The sequence below is a fragment of the Cucurbita maxima genome, unplaced genomic scaffold (assembly GCF_002738345.1).
Source record: "Cucurbita maxima cultivar Rimu unplaced genomic scaffold, Cmax_1.0 Cma_Scf00002, whole genome shotgun sequence".
Taxonomy (NCBI): Eukaryota; Viridiplantae; Streptophyta; class Magnoliopsida; order Cucurbitales; family Cucurbitaceae; genus Cucurbita; species Cucurbita maxima.
In genome coordinates this window covers 1,110,760-1,126,790 of record NW_019272018.1, presented here as the reverse complement: position 1 = coordinate 1,126,790, position 16,031 = coordinate 1,110,760, and the positions used below count along the sequence as shown (strand labels likewise).

The following is a 16,031-nucleotide window of genomic DNA, read 5'->3' as shown; positions in this document are numbered from 1 at the left end:
GCTTGTTATCATCAAAACATCAATAATTAATGGATTAAAATTAATTAAAATGAGATTAAAGGCCAAAAAGCTAACATCTTGAACTATTAAGAGCCGGAAATGGTGTAGAAATAGGGAGATTGTTAGTACCATCGGAGGAGTTTTCAGCTAGCACTCAGTAATAGACACATATAGGGTTTTGAGAGACTAAGGTTATCTATAGAGAGTGACGGACTTGTCCATACATGTTAAACTCACCTTTGAACCCACGATAGATGAGGGCACCTCGACTTATATGCAGGAAGTGTAATGATTAGATGGACCTTAGAGAGAAGGAATGAGAGATTAAATGCACCTAGAACCCTCGAGAAAATCTTATGGGTGACTTGCACCCCTAAAATAGAAGTGTGTTGAGTACATGAACTCAAGAGTCTAATAGGGCTAAAATGACTCGAGTCATAAAATGAGTCTAATAGGGTTAAAATGACTCGAGTCATAAAATTGGCTAACTCTCGAACCCTGATAGAACACGTAGCCTAAGAAAACACTTAATAGAAGAAGGTTTGACGAGAGTTTATATGTAGGTTGGTTAATGAATAATTTTACACTCGGTCTTACTATATCTTAAATCGAAATAGATCATTCTTAAACATAAGTTATTTATTTATTTTACAAATCACATCACATCAACACAACACAACACAAAGTAAATTACAAACCACAACACAAAGTAAATTACAAACCACAAGTAGTTGGATCATAGCTTAAGGTTTCTTAAAGGCTCCATTGTTTTCTTGCATCATAATCTTTCCACGCCCACGGTTGTTTTTGACATAACACTAGGCTCGTGTGATCTGTATGTCATCTTCATCGTGGTGACAATCAGTGGAAGAAGCTTTTGAGTTGAGATCGTGGGGATAAACTGTCGTACTTGGTTGTGGCTTTACATCGTTGGTATAAAGTTCATCCTTGTTCTCACTTGGGTAAGACGAGACATTTGGTCGTGGTTCAATATCTTTAGCGAAAAGTTCGGCATTCCCATTATCTGGGTAGAACAATAAACTTGGACGTGGTTGAATATCTTCGTCAAAAAGTATGCCTTTGACATGCCCATTTGGATAAAACGTTGCACTTGGTCGTGGCTCAATATCTTTGTCAAAAAGTATGACTTTGACATTCTCATTTGGGTAAAACGTTGCACTTGGTCGTGGCTCAATATCCTTAGAAAATGATTTCTTTTCAACATCGTTTGGATAAAATGAAATACTTGGCCTCGGTTCTATATCCTTTACAAAAAGTTTTTCATTTAGGAGCTGTTTATCTTCAATGCTATCTTCTTTCACTTTTGCTGCTTCTGGTAATGCCTTGTCTTCAATCACATTACTCCAACGTACTCCCGGTTCATGCCTTGATTCTATGTTATCGACTAGCTAAACAATTACCATAATAAGAAATGACGAAAAAGAAAGAGATCAAATACGGTTTAATAAATTATAATAAGAAATTTCTCGAAAACACACGAACAAATTATAAGTTCGAAAATGTTGCAAAGAAAATAAAAGGAATTTCATACCAAGAGAAGCAAAACGAGAGTGAATGGACTCATCTTCATATCTTTTCAGCTCTTTCCTTTAAGTTACGTATTGCCTCAAAACCCATGTTTATTTATAGGATAAATTTTCAAAAAGCAATCCAATCACTTTTATTTTCTTTTCGGTTTGGAGTCTTTTGTTATACATTTGAGGATTTATCGATCTATTAACGCAACTAAGTTTTTGACATTTGAGAATTTACCAATCTGTTGGCATGACACGACTAAGTTTATGGCTCTGATATCATTTTAGACGAACAAGACTCTCCACAATGGTTTGATATTGTTCTCTTTGAGCATAAACTCTCATGACTTTGCTTTGATCTTATCCAAAAGGCCTCGTACCAATGGAGGTAGTATTCCTCTAAATTAGCTAATACGACACTATCATCATCCAATGGTTATTATTTTTTTAAAATTTTATTTTAACCACCACTTTTTTTTTTTAAATTTTAAAATCTTTAATAGTATATTTGGTGTAGACATGACTTTGATGACAGGTCATACACCCCATATTGACCCAATAATAATAATAAAAACCTATCTAACAGGAAAGCAAGTAAAAAAAAGTTTAGAATGAACATGTAGCCATAAACAACATGTCCTACACCAATATGATCGAGACATCCGACATGAAGCCACATACAACATGCCTTAGACATCCTAAAAGAAGAATGACCAATATTTGAATAATAAAAAGGCAATATTTTTTTTTTATTTGATGGATATTGTCCGCTAAATAATGGAGAGCATATGAATTCATTTGCAAATAATTGAAGCAATGAAAAACATGATATTTTTTATCATAAAATAAAGATAAGATATGATCAACTGCTCCCAAGTTGAAAAGGGTTTCTATAAACTCCAACAAACATTGATTCTCCAAATCTACTTTATTCCTAATTTATAGTTTATGACTAGTAAAAACTTATACTGTTATGTGAATCGAGAATATGATATATCAAAAAATCTGCCGTTCCTAATGGAATAGGTAACAAAGCAACTTTGCCACCCACTGTGATTAAATCACCATCCCCCAAGTTAAACTGGTGCCTGTTACTGCACCGGGGGCCGTTATACTAAGTGCTAAAGCATGAGTGTTTTGTATCTATTGAGCAAAGATGGGTTGTAATTGAATAGCGGTATCGGAAAACATATCTTGGGGATGCCCGAATAGAAAACCCCTATTAAATAAACTAAAAAGAGCAAATTATTTCTTCGGCGAAATTTGGCAGGCTAAATTATATAAAATACCTCTAAATAATGGGTATGGTTTCAAAAATACCCTTGAATTTTAATTGTTTTATTTATAAAACACTCTTGTAATGACTCGATTTTCTAAAACCCTAAAATATGCGGGAAAAGAGTCGAACTTCATATCAATTTTCTTCTCAAAATCTGGGACGATACCCAATTTTTGAACTTTTGAAATTCAGACTTTGACTAAAAAGACGATATAATAACAAACAAATGAAGGCCGAAGTATGGCAAAATTTTGAGCAATTTAAAGGCATACAACACCATCGTGGAAATCCAAAACCCAAAACGGAAATTTTACAAGATAGGTGCTCTTCAAGTTATTTACAAACGGCGAATGGGAGTGGGATACAAATGAATACAAATGACAACGCACAAATTATAAATTAAATTGACAGCCTGGGTTGACACCCCTCTATGATAGCATAGCTCTCGAACACTCACTACCTCAAGTTCTCACCCAAAGTGTTTTGGTAGAGGATACAAAAATACTACAAATGACAACCCTAAAAGAAATACAAATTAACGCATCATGTCAACACCTTTAGCTAACAGCGTAGCTCCCGAGCATCTCCCCACCTCAACAGTATCTGAAAAAGAAAAGGGGAAAGAGACGGGTACGCGAACAACTACTTGTAGGCTCTTATCGTATCCAATTCTTAGTAGGTTTCTACGGGGTTCCTTTTAAACTTCATAAAACTCGCTCCTATCCTCTATAGCAATCTAAGCTTCTTTTCTTTGTAGGTCTCAAAATTTCAAATTGTTCATAAAAACACCTTGTTGTCTTTTAATTCACACGCCCCATATGTGATGTGAGGGAGTTACAGACACATACTCAAGCATGACTTACTCACACATAGACGCATGGTATAACCACACTGTGTCCTAGGTGACACAATCGCACTTTTAAAGGCAGCGGACTAGCGATTATGCAGCACTCACTTTCCAACGACAAGTGAGCTAAGCCAATTTGTTCTTGCGTCACCTACGGCCAAGCGACGTATGATCGAGCCTCTAGCCTCGATTTTGAAAGAAGGTTTTAGAAAACGAGGGTAGAGAGAGATTTTAGAAAGAGAGATTTTTGAAAGAAACGTTATATAAGCAAGCAAGAGAGAGATAACAACGGCTTAGCATATATAACCTTGGGTAGGGAGAAGTTGACAACTAGTCATATCCCCCTATAGTACATTCTGAGGCATTTCATGTCTGGCAGGCCTAGACATGATATTTTTGAGGCGTCATACGCCCTGGAACTACAAAAGTAAAAACACTAGAATGAAAAGACATGACAAGGGTTTGGCTTGCCATAGGCATGCGGCCATGGGCAACACGCCTTGGACGAACATGACCGTGACACTGTACAGATTGGATTGAGTTAATGAGTTTTTCGAAATTTCAAATTTTTTTTGAATATTTTGACACGTTTGGACCCTTTTATTGCTTAATTGTATTACGATTTTGGATCCAACATGAACATTATGTTGTCCATTGGTAGTTTAAGTTCGAAGATATTTGATTAGAAAAGCTAAGAAAAAGTTGGAAGTTAGAACCCATGTGGATATACAAATGTGTGATGAATTAAATTCAAATAAATAGGACAAAAAAAAACCAATAATTTACAAATCCAATAACATTTTGTTTTCAAATTTTATAATATTTGAATAATAAAAAGGTGATATGTTGGGAGATGTTGTCGGCTAATTATTCAATTTTTTTTAATATAAAATAAAAAAAAATATAATGTAATAACTCAAGCCCACCGCTAGCCGATATTGTTCATTTTTTACCCGTTACGAATCGCCGTCAGGCTCCTAAGCTTGGGTTGCTACAAATGTTATCAAAACCAATCACTGGACAGTGTGATGCATTGGTTAGAGTAGGGCTAGACCCTCTCCATAGTAGAGTTCATTCCACTTCGTTAATTGTTGAGAGAAATATTTGTATGCACAAACTGTAACGACCCAGCCCACCGCTTCTTTGGGTTTTCCCGACTCTTATAAAGGGTGATTTGTTCTCCTCCCCAATCAATGTGTGACATCACACAAACGGTCTAAAACTAAAATCTCATAGTTCTTGACCCTCGTCGTAACTCTTAACTTTTGACGTCCTCTCAAGAACAAAGTACTAAAATTTTGAATCAAGAATTTAATTCTCATTCGAGCTTGGTCTTACGAATGGACTATATCATCTATATCATCTTAACTTTTCTTACTTCTTTTAGTATATCTGGTTGGATGAACAAGTTTCTCTACAATAGTATAACATTGTGAGTATAAGCTCTCATAGCTTTGCTTTGTGCTTCTCCAAAAGACCTCATACAAATGTAGATAGTATTCTTTGATTATAAACTCATGATTATTCCCTAAATTAGCCGATGTGAGACTTTCATCCAACATATCTTACTTATAATACTTTACATATGTGGGCTATATTTTAATTTAAAACATTATAATTTGTATCGTTAAACTAAAATGACCTAATTGACTCTATTATTGCAGATAGGGAACGGGTGGACCTATTGAGAGGTCTGGTGCACGCCTTCAACAAAATTATTTTTCTTATTTTGGATTATAATTATACTAATTTTCTAAGTTCCAGATTCAAATTACTTTGTTAATCGAATATCTCAACACAAGAACAATACTTGATTGAGGTTCGAATCACTCCACAAATAAAATTAATTAGGTCAAATTTGAGTAATTCCACATGCAACCTAAACTACATCGAATTGCAAAGAAAATTAGCTATTGGCTAAAGAAAAGCACAAACGCTCATTTTACTACATTTTCAAGTCTATTTTACAAAAATAACATACATGACTTTGTATAGCCTCAAAATAAAACTATTGACCTTAGATGAGACATTCCAAGAGTTTGTAACTTTCTTACTTCAGGACCATAATTAACCACTATGTATATTTTATGATTATAATTAGCACTCTATAAATGTAACTTTAAAGTAGATAAAAAGTCTTAAAATATATTAATGAAATACAATAAATCTAAATTATCATCTATTATAAATTTATAACCCGTCCCATTTGAAATATTTTAAAGTTTTTATTATAGAAATGGAGCTTAATTGACCTAATAAATACTAAATAATACTAAATACGGCAGGATTGAGATGTCTGAAATGTAATAAATCATTTGATTGGTAAAGGAGAGTTCAAACGGTTCATTCTTGAACACAAAATATTTATTTATTTCACAAATCACACTACATTCAACACACAAAGTAAATTACAAACCACAAGTAATTGGATCATAGCTTAAGCTTTCTTCAAAGCTCCATCATTTTTACTGTCATATATCATAAACTTCCTTCTCCCGTGGTTGTTATTGACATGACGTTAAGCTCGTGTGAGCTGTATGTCAGCTTCGTCGTGACAATCAGTAGAGGAAATTTTTGGGTTGAGATCGTGAGGATACGCGGTGATACTTGGGTATGACGTGAGACTTGGTCGTGGCTCAATATCTTTGTCAAAAAGTATAGTCTTGACATTGTCATTGGGGTAAAAAGTGGCACTTGGTCGTGGCTCGATATCTTTGTCAAAAACTAAGGTTTTAACGTTGTCATTTGAGTAAAATGTGGCACTTGGTCGTGGCTCAACGTCTTTAAAAAATGATTTCTTTTCGGCCTCTTTTGGATAAAAGGTAGCACTTGGTCTTGGTTCTATATCCTTGACAAACCGTTTTTCATTTTCAGGTTGCTTGTCTTCAACGCTATCTTCTTTTGCTTCCACGTTACTCCAGCGTTCTCCTGGTTCATGTCTTGACTCTATGTTGTTGACAAACTAATGACCATCATAACAAGAAAAAAACGAAAAGGAAAAGATTATTACACTTTATTAGATTCTTGTTACATAGTTTATTTTCAAAACTTTAGAAAATTCTCGTACGTTAAAGAACGAAGGCTTAAAAGACTCGAATAAAAAAACTTAAAATATCTTTAAGAACGCACCAACAAAAATTCAAATTCATACCATAAGAAGCAAAAGGAGAGTGATTCCAAAGATTGCACCCATCTTCATATCTCTAAGCTCTTTGCTTTTCTTGCATATTGCCTTCAAACCAATGTTTATTTATAGATACATTCTCAAAAAGATTCTCAAAAAGCAATCAAATCACTTTTCTTTTACTTTTCGAATTTAACAAAACTATGAAATCCACTCTATTTAGGCTAGCGTCCTTATTGGCACATCGTCTGATGTGTCTGACTCTAATATCATTTGTAACAGCCCAGATCCACCGTTAGCAGATAATATCCTTTTTCGACTTGCTTCCCTTCAAGGCTTTAAAATGCATCTGCTAGGAGAAAGTTTTTACACCTTTATAAATTGTGTTTTGTTTTCCTCCCAACCAATGTGGGACATCACATACATGCTAAGTTTAAAATCTTAAACTTGAAAATATTAATTCGGGTATTAAAGTAGCTTAAGTTGAAAAGGCTATGGATTAAATTTGCACACGTCTATGAATTAAAAGGTCGAAATGATCAACTCTATAACCAGTTATTAGAATTAATAGGTCTTCAAATCGTTCATTTGAAAAACTGTACCTCTTCTTATTGGATGATCATGATATTTCCCAAAATTCGTGATGAGTGGAGGAACAATGTTACCATTTTTGTTCAATAAGATACCAAAGTGGATGATTGATTTATTCCATACTAGAAATAATTGTAGGAAATCCTTTGGCAACATGAATTCTTGTTTCTCAATGCTATCCTGCGATCAAGACGGTAACAATCCTATTTTTCCTAATAAAATAAAGACGACACTACATGTATGGCGTTCCTAATATTGGAAAAAGTTTGTGAAAACATTTCATAAAGGAAGTCATAGAGTTCTGTTATAAAAAAAAAAAAAAAAAAAAAAAAAAAAAACATAGCGGTAACATCTTGATCTTACCTAAGAGCTACTTAACTTCCATTACCTTCTCAGTGATGTCGTCATTTGTACATGGGTGCCTAACCTTTACCTCTAAAAAAAATTGCACGTGGATTAAGTATTAAAAAATACTCATTAAGTAGCCCCCATTATGGGAGTCAAGAAATGCAAACACATGCAATCATATGGGGCCTATCCTTTCATTATCATCGTGGCCTTGGTCTCACTTTCCAATCCAGACCGGTTTGGATGTGCAATACTTCTCTATACGTGGCCCACGCACACATACATAGACCCTAAGGCAGACTCGTATATGCAACCCCTAGACCTGACCTTCAACTAGCACACACTCATGCTACTAAAAAAGTCATAGAAGGAAAGGAGCGTGCATGATATCATGGTGTACATAACAGTGTAATGTACACGTCTATACTAATCATAACGAACAAATATCTCAATGCACGTAACATACAAAATGCATGAAGTCCTCATGGCTTTCAATCATGACATATACATATAATGCAAGTCGTACCTCTATTATTTCATAATATAACTTCCGTGAATAATATATGTGGCTTAACATTATTTCATAAACCTAAAGGGAACATGATATCGTAGTGTGCATAACATAACATGTAGAGGTATCATGCATCGTATAACATTAAAGCCATAACAAAATACATAACATAACACAAACGTCCCATGATATAACATAATATAACTTATGTCATTGCATAATATAATATAATACACGTTAAACAGTCACAAAGTATGACGTGTAGAGTCACAAAGCACGCACCATTCATACTTCATATAATTCATCCAAGTCACTTACCTTGTTGGTCTAACCGAAGTCACTGCACTCCCTTAACTTAAAAATGCTCATTGAAATCTAATTCTACCTAATTCTCACCCTCATGATTTAGAATTTACTCTCGAAATTGGCTCATTTAATTTGCATAAGATAATATAATCTTAGTTTCAAATAATTTAAATTAACTAAAAAGTTAAACGTTTTGCTTTATGAAGAGTAAAAAATGGTAGGAAAGAGTTCGAGCATATCAGATGGATCAACCGCATAGCCAAAGTCGTCGTAAAATGCATTCTCTAACTAACTTCAAACCGTACAAGTGGGGATGAAAGGAAACAATTGTTGCTACTCAATAAGCCAATTCACTTTCTTAATCTAATGGACGTGGGATAACTTTTAAGACAATTGACTAAATTACGTGAAACTATTTCATAGAGATCCAATTACACTTTTATTTTCTAAAACGGGGAGAGGTTGCCACACCTTGTATGAAATGTTTTGTTCCCCTCTCCAACGGAGGTAAGATCTCACACTCATTCAGACATGATCTCGCTTCATTTATTTACTCCTCTTTTATTCAAACGTCAAAATTCTAAATCTTGATTTAAATCTTAGGAATTTGGCGTATTTGATATGAGATCTCCTTTATATTATTTGACACGTCACCTCCCATGTTTTTTCTTTAAAAGAAACCAATTATACTCACAATAATTCAACTAACATTTAATATAATTTTAAAATATGAATTTCCACTCCCACATAAAAAAAACATTAAATTTCTAAGATTCTAACAAATGACACCAACGTTGTTTTTAATTTAAAATTCAAAATTTATGATCATTAGTTCCATATTGGCTAATTAAGGAGGAGATCGAGAATATAAGTAAGAGACACTATCATCATTAGTTTGAGCTTTTTAGAAAAAACTAAAAGTAAAGCCACGAACACTTAAACTTAAAGTGGACAATATCATATGAATATGGAAGTTCGTTGTTCCTATCATCTCTACTCGTTTGGTGAATGACGAGTCCTTGAAGAAATAATGTAATCTTAAAACAATAAAAAACAATTTATAAACAAAAAAAATCTCAAAAGATTTAAATTATTTTTAATTAAAGCAAAGTTTATGTAGTACCTAAAAGAAATATTTGAATGATAAAAAGGCAATATTTTGTGGTGGATATTGTCCTAAATAATTCAATCAACTCGTTGAGATGATATGATCACCTGCTCCAACGTTGATAAAGGTTCCACAAAATCTCAAACATTCATAGATTGTGTAAATCTAGTTTATTGATTATTTATTTGTAATAACCTAAAGTTTTGAAAAAAAAAAAAAAAAAATCCGGAGGTTGGCCTCTACTATAAAAGGGAGGTCCCTCACTTCATTTTAGCACCCCACTTGAACGGTTGGAAATCAGCCCTTTCCTCCTAATTTTAACTCCTTGGAAGCGTTTAAAGTTAGTACGGTTACCTTTTAGTTAGTTTAAATTATTAGGTGGGTTGATTTCCATATTAGAATTCTAATTTATGATCTTAGACTCATGCATAATTAAATTTGAGAGAACAACGTTAAGCTAGGATCATCAAGGGGTCGTAGTAGCTTCAGCTTAAGTCAATCAAGTAAATGACCTTACTTTCGGTTTGGTTAAAAGTTGATGTTGTATGATGATACATGTCCAGTGAATTCTACACATGTCATATGTTAAACGTGTGTGAAATAATTATGAAACGATATGACTATGATGTGTTGTGTAAATGTTATGTTATGATATGTGAATGATATGATAACTGCTATGATACGATGCATTTAGTGATATATTTGAGATATGATACAAGCAGGATAAGATATATGTTATGAAACGCTATGACTATGATATGTTAGGATATATATTATGACATGATATGTTTGATGATACGACGTATACGGTGATATGCTTTATGACATGATACGTGCATGGTATGACATGATATGCTTATGATATGATACATGTGACATGTTAAGATATATGGTATGGATGGCATGCAACAAGACGTTTTTGGCATGAGATACAACCTCGATACACGCATGGAAGATATGATTAAAATGTTATGATATGAACGAAGATGCTAGGGAAGTTGTAGTACATAATAATGAAAATTGAAAAATATTGGGACCTCATGCATTATTGTGTGTTCATGCATCGGGGGATACCTCTTCTCCTTTTATAATAGTACAGAGCGTACATTATGAGGCAGAGAAACGGTCATTATGTTTACTATAATGCTGCTATGATGGCCGTTATTCCTAACGGGTATTCGGCATCAACAACTACTAGAGAATGCTCGCCCGACCAGAAAAAGGCCCAACGACTCGTGGGTCCATACTCACACATGTGGATCATGTACTACTTCTATTTTAGGTAAAGGTAGGTCATCCCTATATGGCCGACAACATCGCAACTCGAGACCATGGCACATGCATAGGTTCAATTTATTTTCTTAGACTTAGGTTAGAATAGGGTGATTTTAATTTAAATGTTTATTTATTTCATTTAGTATCTTGTTGTGTCATTTTAAGGATGTTTTCGAACACTTAAGTCCATGACAGTGTTTTAAGATGAAGTTATCTTTATGAAGAAGTTCAAACGTTTATTTTCAAAAAGAAATAATTACATTATATTGACAGTAGCGACTCTTTATAAGTAGAAATCTAGGGTCATTACATTATTAAAGATGATTAAGTAGAAAAACAAAAAACAAAATCACGAACTTTATCGTTAACTATTTCTTTATTCATTTAGCGAAAGATGGCCCATAAACATTAAGATTAATTACTACCTAAAAGAAGAATGACAAGACTCATAATATTTTAATAATAAAAAGACAATATTTTTTAGCTCGATCCGGAAAATAATCCAATAATAGTCATTTGCAAATAATTGAAGCTCGAAATTGATAGATCTTTAAGAAAAACATGGATTTATGATACAATATGATATGATCAACTGCTACAACCAAGAAATATTGATTGTGTAAATCTACTTTATCGATAATTTATAGCTTATGAATAGTACTGAGTTATCCTAGTTTGTTGTGGATGAACATAGACAAAATATTTATGGTCATTTCACTATAATTTTTTAATTAATTGGTTAAATTATAGAAAATACTTCTAAATTATGATCGAAAAATCAAAACTTTGAGGCTTTCTCAGAAGTTTAGATAACTATTGAACCTAGGACCGAACTTCCTAAATCTAAAGAAAAGTTCGTGGTAATTTATTAGTACAAGGATGCGATGAGAGCCGACAAGTAAATTACTTACTGAGTATGTTTATAATCACAAGGTTCTACTTTTCTTTTTCAAGTGATCATTAATGCCTAGTCGAGATGGGGAAACGTTTGGCAGCTGCGCAGTAACAAAATAGGATCGTCCCAAGGTATCAGTCTCATATTAAATCATGATCTATATGTTGTTATGTATGAATTGCAATAGCATGATATGTGAGTTTCTAATTCTACACTGTGTTATGATCATAGTATCTATTTTTTGTTTAACTACTATCTCTTCATGTCATCAAGTTACTATGATGGGACAAAAAGAGAGTCGCCAAATAACTTACTATGACCCAATTTTTAAGTTCGAATTTCGACATGAATTGACACAAACTTATTATAAAAATACGATAAAATTTTTTGCTTATAAAAACAACTATACAAGGAGACACGAAAATATAAACATATATACATACGTACAAAATCGAGAGACAAAGTATAAAAGATAAGACCGTGATAAAATAAAACTAAAAAATTGGAGGAGACTTAGATCTAGACTATCTCTATGGTCAACCTACTTTAGACTATTCGAGACCTCGACCAACTATTAGTTATTACTTGAAAACCAGTAAACAACTAGAGTGAGAATAAGAAATAGTTGGTAAGTAGTATATTTGTTAGCTCTCGACCATATCCAAGTGTCTAGTTAAGTTAAGGTGCCACATTTATTAACTTAGATTTTTTTTTTTTTTTTTCATTCATATTCATAAGTTCATGAAAGATTCATTTTCGTGATCATGTATGCTCAGTTCTTGAACCACATATGCCTCTGGTCCTATTTAGCCTTACGGTTTACGAAGCATGAGTCCGATATGGAGGCTCATGTCTATTTATATGCCTCAAATACATGAATCAAGCGTTGTCCTATGTGGTCCCTCACCCTACTCAAGGTGGGTTAGCATGAACCTTATCTAGAAGCCTATGTCCATTTTCACACTCGATACTTAGTCACGAATCCTAAATTTGAGACACTTCTCTAACTAGACCAATCTAGGTCACATGATCACTACAAAAGTGTGAAGCTACCCACTGAGACAGTAGAATTATATGTGCCATCTCACAAATTAAGGCAAAACAACTTACGTATCTAGGTGAGAAATATTGAGATCAGGGTTAACCAAAAGGTAGGGCGATATAGGGTGACTTTGTGCATGGCTAAGGTGCCATGTATTATAGGCTTGACTTGGTACGAGATATAGGCTTGATTTGAATCCGTTAGAGTGTTAGAGTGTCATGCAATTGGTGTGGAACCATTAGAGTGTTAGAGTGTCATAGCTATATACTAGAAACCGTTGGCTATAAACAAGGTACGAGATATAGGCTTGACTTGGTCCATCTCGTGAGGTCGTACATAGCTAATAGGGTGCCATGTTAGGCTCGTAGGGTGCCATGTTAAAATCTCAAACAAGCGTTATTATCTTAAAATATTCGATCAATAAAGTAATCTGAATCTTGATCTCACAAGTGATTCCTTATCAAAATAGAAGTAAATAAAAGATTGTAAGAAGATTCGAGAATGCAAAAATATTTTACTCTACCATTTCTCGTCCCTTAATAGCAAACCTCGTCATTCACTTAGGATATCCTTGCCTTCACCAACAAAAGAAAAAGGTTTTAAAAACGACAAGTATTGAAAAACATCTAGTAAATGATTTCATTGTTGGATTCAGAATATGTCAAAACATGCAACATGACTGAGACTACCTTTTCTCTAATGGAATTTAAAATCTTTCAACTTTAAGTGTTATCTTTCTTCTAAATGTGCACCAATTTCATACACGTCAATGTACGCCATCTAGAGTTGTGTATGTCTTTCACGCACTTCAAATATACCTTCGTCACTTTCACGTGCATCAAGCTCTCTAGATATTCATCACTCTCGTGCCTTATCATGGGTATATTATTTTCATGTACATCAATAGTGGAAGAATAAGCTTTTTCTTCCCATAGTTCTTTCAACTACTCTTGCCCATAACCATTTCAATAAAATATAGACAAATTTAATTATAATTTTGTTTAAAATGTGGAAAAATTCAACTATGTTCATAACATTATTTAAAAAAATGAAGATATTATCCACAAATAATGGCACTATATCTAAAAAGCAGATTCTTTCGAGATATGATTCCCATAAATTATCATTCATCAGCAATTTGGAAGCATTATACTCAGATCCAACGTGCCATAAATGACAATAACAGGATCAACTACTTCCACTATAAGAAGTTTATTCCACATCCCATTTTATGCACCGAGTAGAGGTTGAAGATAACTCGAGGAAAAAAGATGGGTGGCAGCACAATGACTTCTTGCTTCCTCTTGCTACCTCTTCTATTGCTTGTTATGGTGAAGTTTTACAAAGAAAAAACAAGCTACTAATTCAAAATTTAGTGTTGTAACTTGTTCATGTGAGAATCTCGAGTCATGGGTCTCGTAGGGTTTTGGTTGAGTTGATGAGATGAGGCGTCGAGTTGACCTGCAAGGAAGATACTTGTGTCGATGTGGTGCTATGCTCAACACTCTTTGATCATTGAGTAGTAATACCAATTGTGTAACAGTTCAAGCCCATCGGTAGTGGATACTGTCCTCTTTGGGCTTTTCCTTTCGGGTTTTCCCTCAAAGTTTTTAAACACGTCTACTAGGGAGAGGTTTCCACACTCTTAGTATTTCGTTTGACTTCCAAACCGGTGTGGGATCTCACAATCCACCCCCTTCAGGGTCCAGCGTCCTCATTGGCACTTGTTCCCTTCTCCAATAGATGTGGGACCTCCCACCATATCCACCTCCTTTGGGGCTCAGCCTCCTCCCTGACACATCGACCATGTGAGATCCTATATCGGTTGCGGAGGAGAAGAAACATTCTTTATAAGAGTTTGAAAACCTCTTCCTAGTAGACGTGTTTTAAAGCCTTGAGGGAAAGCCCAAATCTGCCAACAGTGAACTTGAGTTGTTATAAATTGGGTTGAACATAGAACTTATCTCGTTCCCATCAAATGCACTAAATGTTTATGTCGTCTTCCTTGCATGTCAACCTGACTCAATGACTCGACCAAGAGTCTACATGAACATAACTCAATGCTAACTAACATCACATGAGACTCATTATATCTTCATGTCTAGATTTTGAAGTTCCTAATTACTTGTTGCATATATTGCAGTTTGGTGAAGCAAGGCAAGCCTTTAGTGAAATTGAAGAGAAGAACAAGCAAATTGAGTTGAATGATCATATAGAAGCAACATTTAAACCAAAACCCATCATAAAAATGGTGACCAAAATGGCTAATGATCACAATTCCCATGATACTCATTCTTCTTCATCTCATATGGATCACATAAACCCTTTACTCAGAGTTTTCTTCACCATAAATGACCTAAAACAAGGCAAAAAACTCCCAATTTACTTCCCTAAAAGAGACCCATCAAAATCCCCACCATTATTACCCAAAGAACAAGCTGATCCAATCCCTTTCTCCCTCAAAAAACTCCCTCAAATCCTCTCCTATTTCTCCTACCCTTCAAACTCCCCTCAAGCCCAAGCCGTTAAAGAAACCCTTGAACAATGCGAACTCAAACCCATCAAAGGAGAGACCAAATTTTGCGCCACTTCCATGGAATCAATGGTCAATTTTGTAAGAACAGCCTTTGGCCCAAAAACCCATTATGAAGTTCTTACCACTTCACATCTCACAAAATCCAATGTCCATTTACAAAACTACACGTTCATTGAAGCCCCTAAGGAAATTGCAGCGCCCAGGCTCGTGGCTTGCCATACGATGCCGTATGCATATGCGGTTTATTACTGTCATTACCAAGAAGGTGACAATAATGTGTTGAAGATTCAATTGGAAGGTGAAAATGGAGATAGAGTTGAGGCTTTGGCCATTTGCCATATGGATACTTCGCAATGGAGCCCTAGCCATCCGTCGTTTCAAGTGCTCAAAATCCAACCGGGGACTATCCCCGTTTGCCATTTCTTCCCGGCCGATGATTTTGTGTGGATTCCGGTGCCTACTTCAAACTCTAAATTATATTAAGTGATGATAATTGGGAAGAGTTTGTTGAACTCAAATAAAAAAAAAAAAAAAAAAGTTTGATTGTACGTGTTCAATTAGTGGTTGAAGTAAGTATTAGTGTGTTTATACGTAGATGAGTAAGTTTGAATTTCGTATCTTCCACTATGCAATG

At 34.5% G+C, this 16,031-nt stretch overlaps 3 protein-coding genes across 4 annotated transcripts; 1 reads left to right on the top strand and 2 right to left on the bottom strand.

The window, feature by feature from the left end:
* Window positions 1-758: 758 nt before the first annotated feature.
* Window positions 759-1,630, bottom strand: LOC111470173 (organ-specific protein P4-like). Its single transcript, XM_023115694.1, has 2 exons — window positions 1,553-1,630; window positions 759-1,409 (listed from the first exon to the last, which is right to left on the bottom strand). The coding sequence occupies exons 1-2, from the start codon at window positions 1,589-1,591 to the stop codon at window positions 819-821; spliced, it is 630 nt and encodes a 209-aa protein (XP_022971462.1). The 5' UTR covers window positions 1,592-1,630; the 3' UTR covers window positions 759-818.
* A 4,377-nt stretch (window positions 1,631-6,007) lies between these two features.
* Window positions 6,008-15,865, bottom strand: LOC111470197 (organ-specific protein P4-like). Its single transcript, XM_023115731.1, has 3 exons — window positions 15,859-15,865; window positions 6,813-6,864; window positions 6,008-6,623 (listed from the first exon to the last, which is right to left on the bottom strand). Exons 2-3 carry the CDS (start codon window positions 6,858-6,860, stop codon window positions 6,180-6,182), a joined length of 492 nt encoding a protein of 163 aa, XP_022971499.1. The 5' UTR covers window positions 6,861-6,864; window positions 15,859-15,865; the 3' UTR covers window positions 6,008-6,179.
* On the top strand, window positions 14,077-15,991 carry LOC111470018 (BURP domain protein USPL1-like). Of its 2 annotated transcripts, none has more exons than XM_023115466.1 (2): window positions 14,077-14,192; window positions 15,005-15,991. In XM_023115466.1, exons 1-2 carry the CDS (start codon window positions 14,133-14,135, stop codon window positions 15,878-15,880), a joined length of 936 nt encoding a protein of 311 aa, XP_022971234.1. In that variant the 5' UTR covers window positions 14,077-14,132; the 3' UTR covers window positions 15,881-15,991. The 2 variants fall into 2 exon arrangements, with proteins under 2 accessions (XP_022971234.1, XP_022971244.1); XM_023115476.1 differs by lacking the exon at window positions 14,077-14,192 and adding an exon at window positions 14,200-14,350.
* The last annotated feature ends 40 nt before the right edge of the window (window positions 15,992-16,031 follow it).

What these genes read in the sequence shown, in the direction of transcription:
- LOC111470173 (XM_023115694.1), bottom strand. Translation starts at nt 1,591, where the DNA reads ATGAAGATGAGTCCATTCACTCTCGTTTTGCTTCTCTTG. An exon ending in CTCTCGTTTTGCTTCTCTTG is followed by an intron (nt 1,410 to 1,552) that starts GTATGAAATTCC and finishes GTAATTGTTTAG; the next exon opens with CTAGTCGATAACATAGAATC.
- LOC111470197 (XM_023115731.1), bottom strand. Translation starts at nt 6,860, where the DNA reads ATGAAGATGGGTGCAATCTTTGGAATCACTCTCCTTTTGCTTCTTATG. An exon ending in CTCTCCTTTTGCTTCTTATG is followed by an intron (nt 6,624 to 6,812) that starts GTATGAATTTGA and finishes GATGGTCATTAG; the next exon opens with TTTGTCAACAACATAGAGTC.
- LOC111470018 (XM_023115466.1), top strand. Translation starts at nt 14,133, where the DNA reads ATGGGTGGCAGCACAATGACTTCTTGCTTCCTCTTGCTACCTCTTCTA. An exon ending in CTCTTCTATTGCTTGTTATG is followed by an intron (nt 14,193 to 15,004) that starts GTGAAGTTTTAC and finishes CATATATTGCAG; the next exon opens with TTTGGTGAAGCAAGGCAAGC.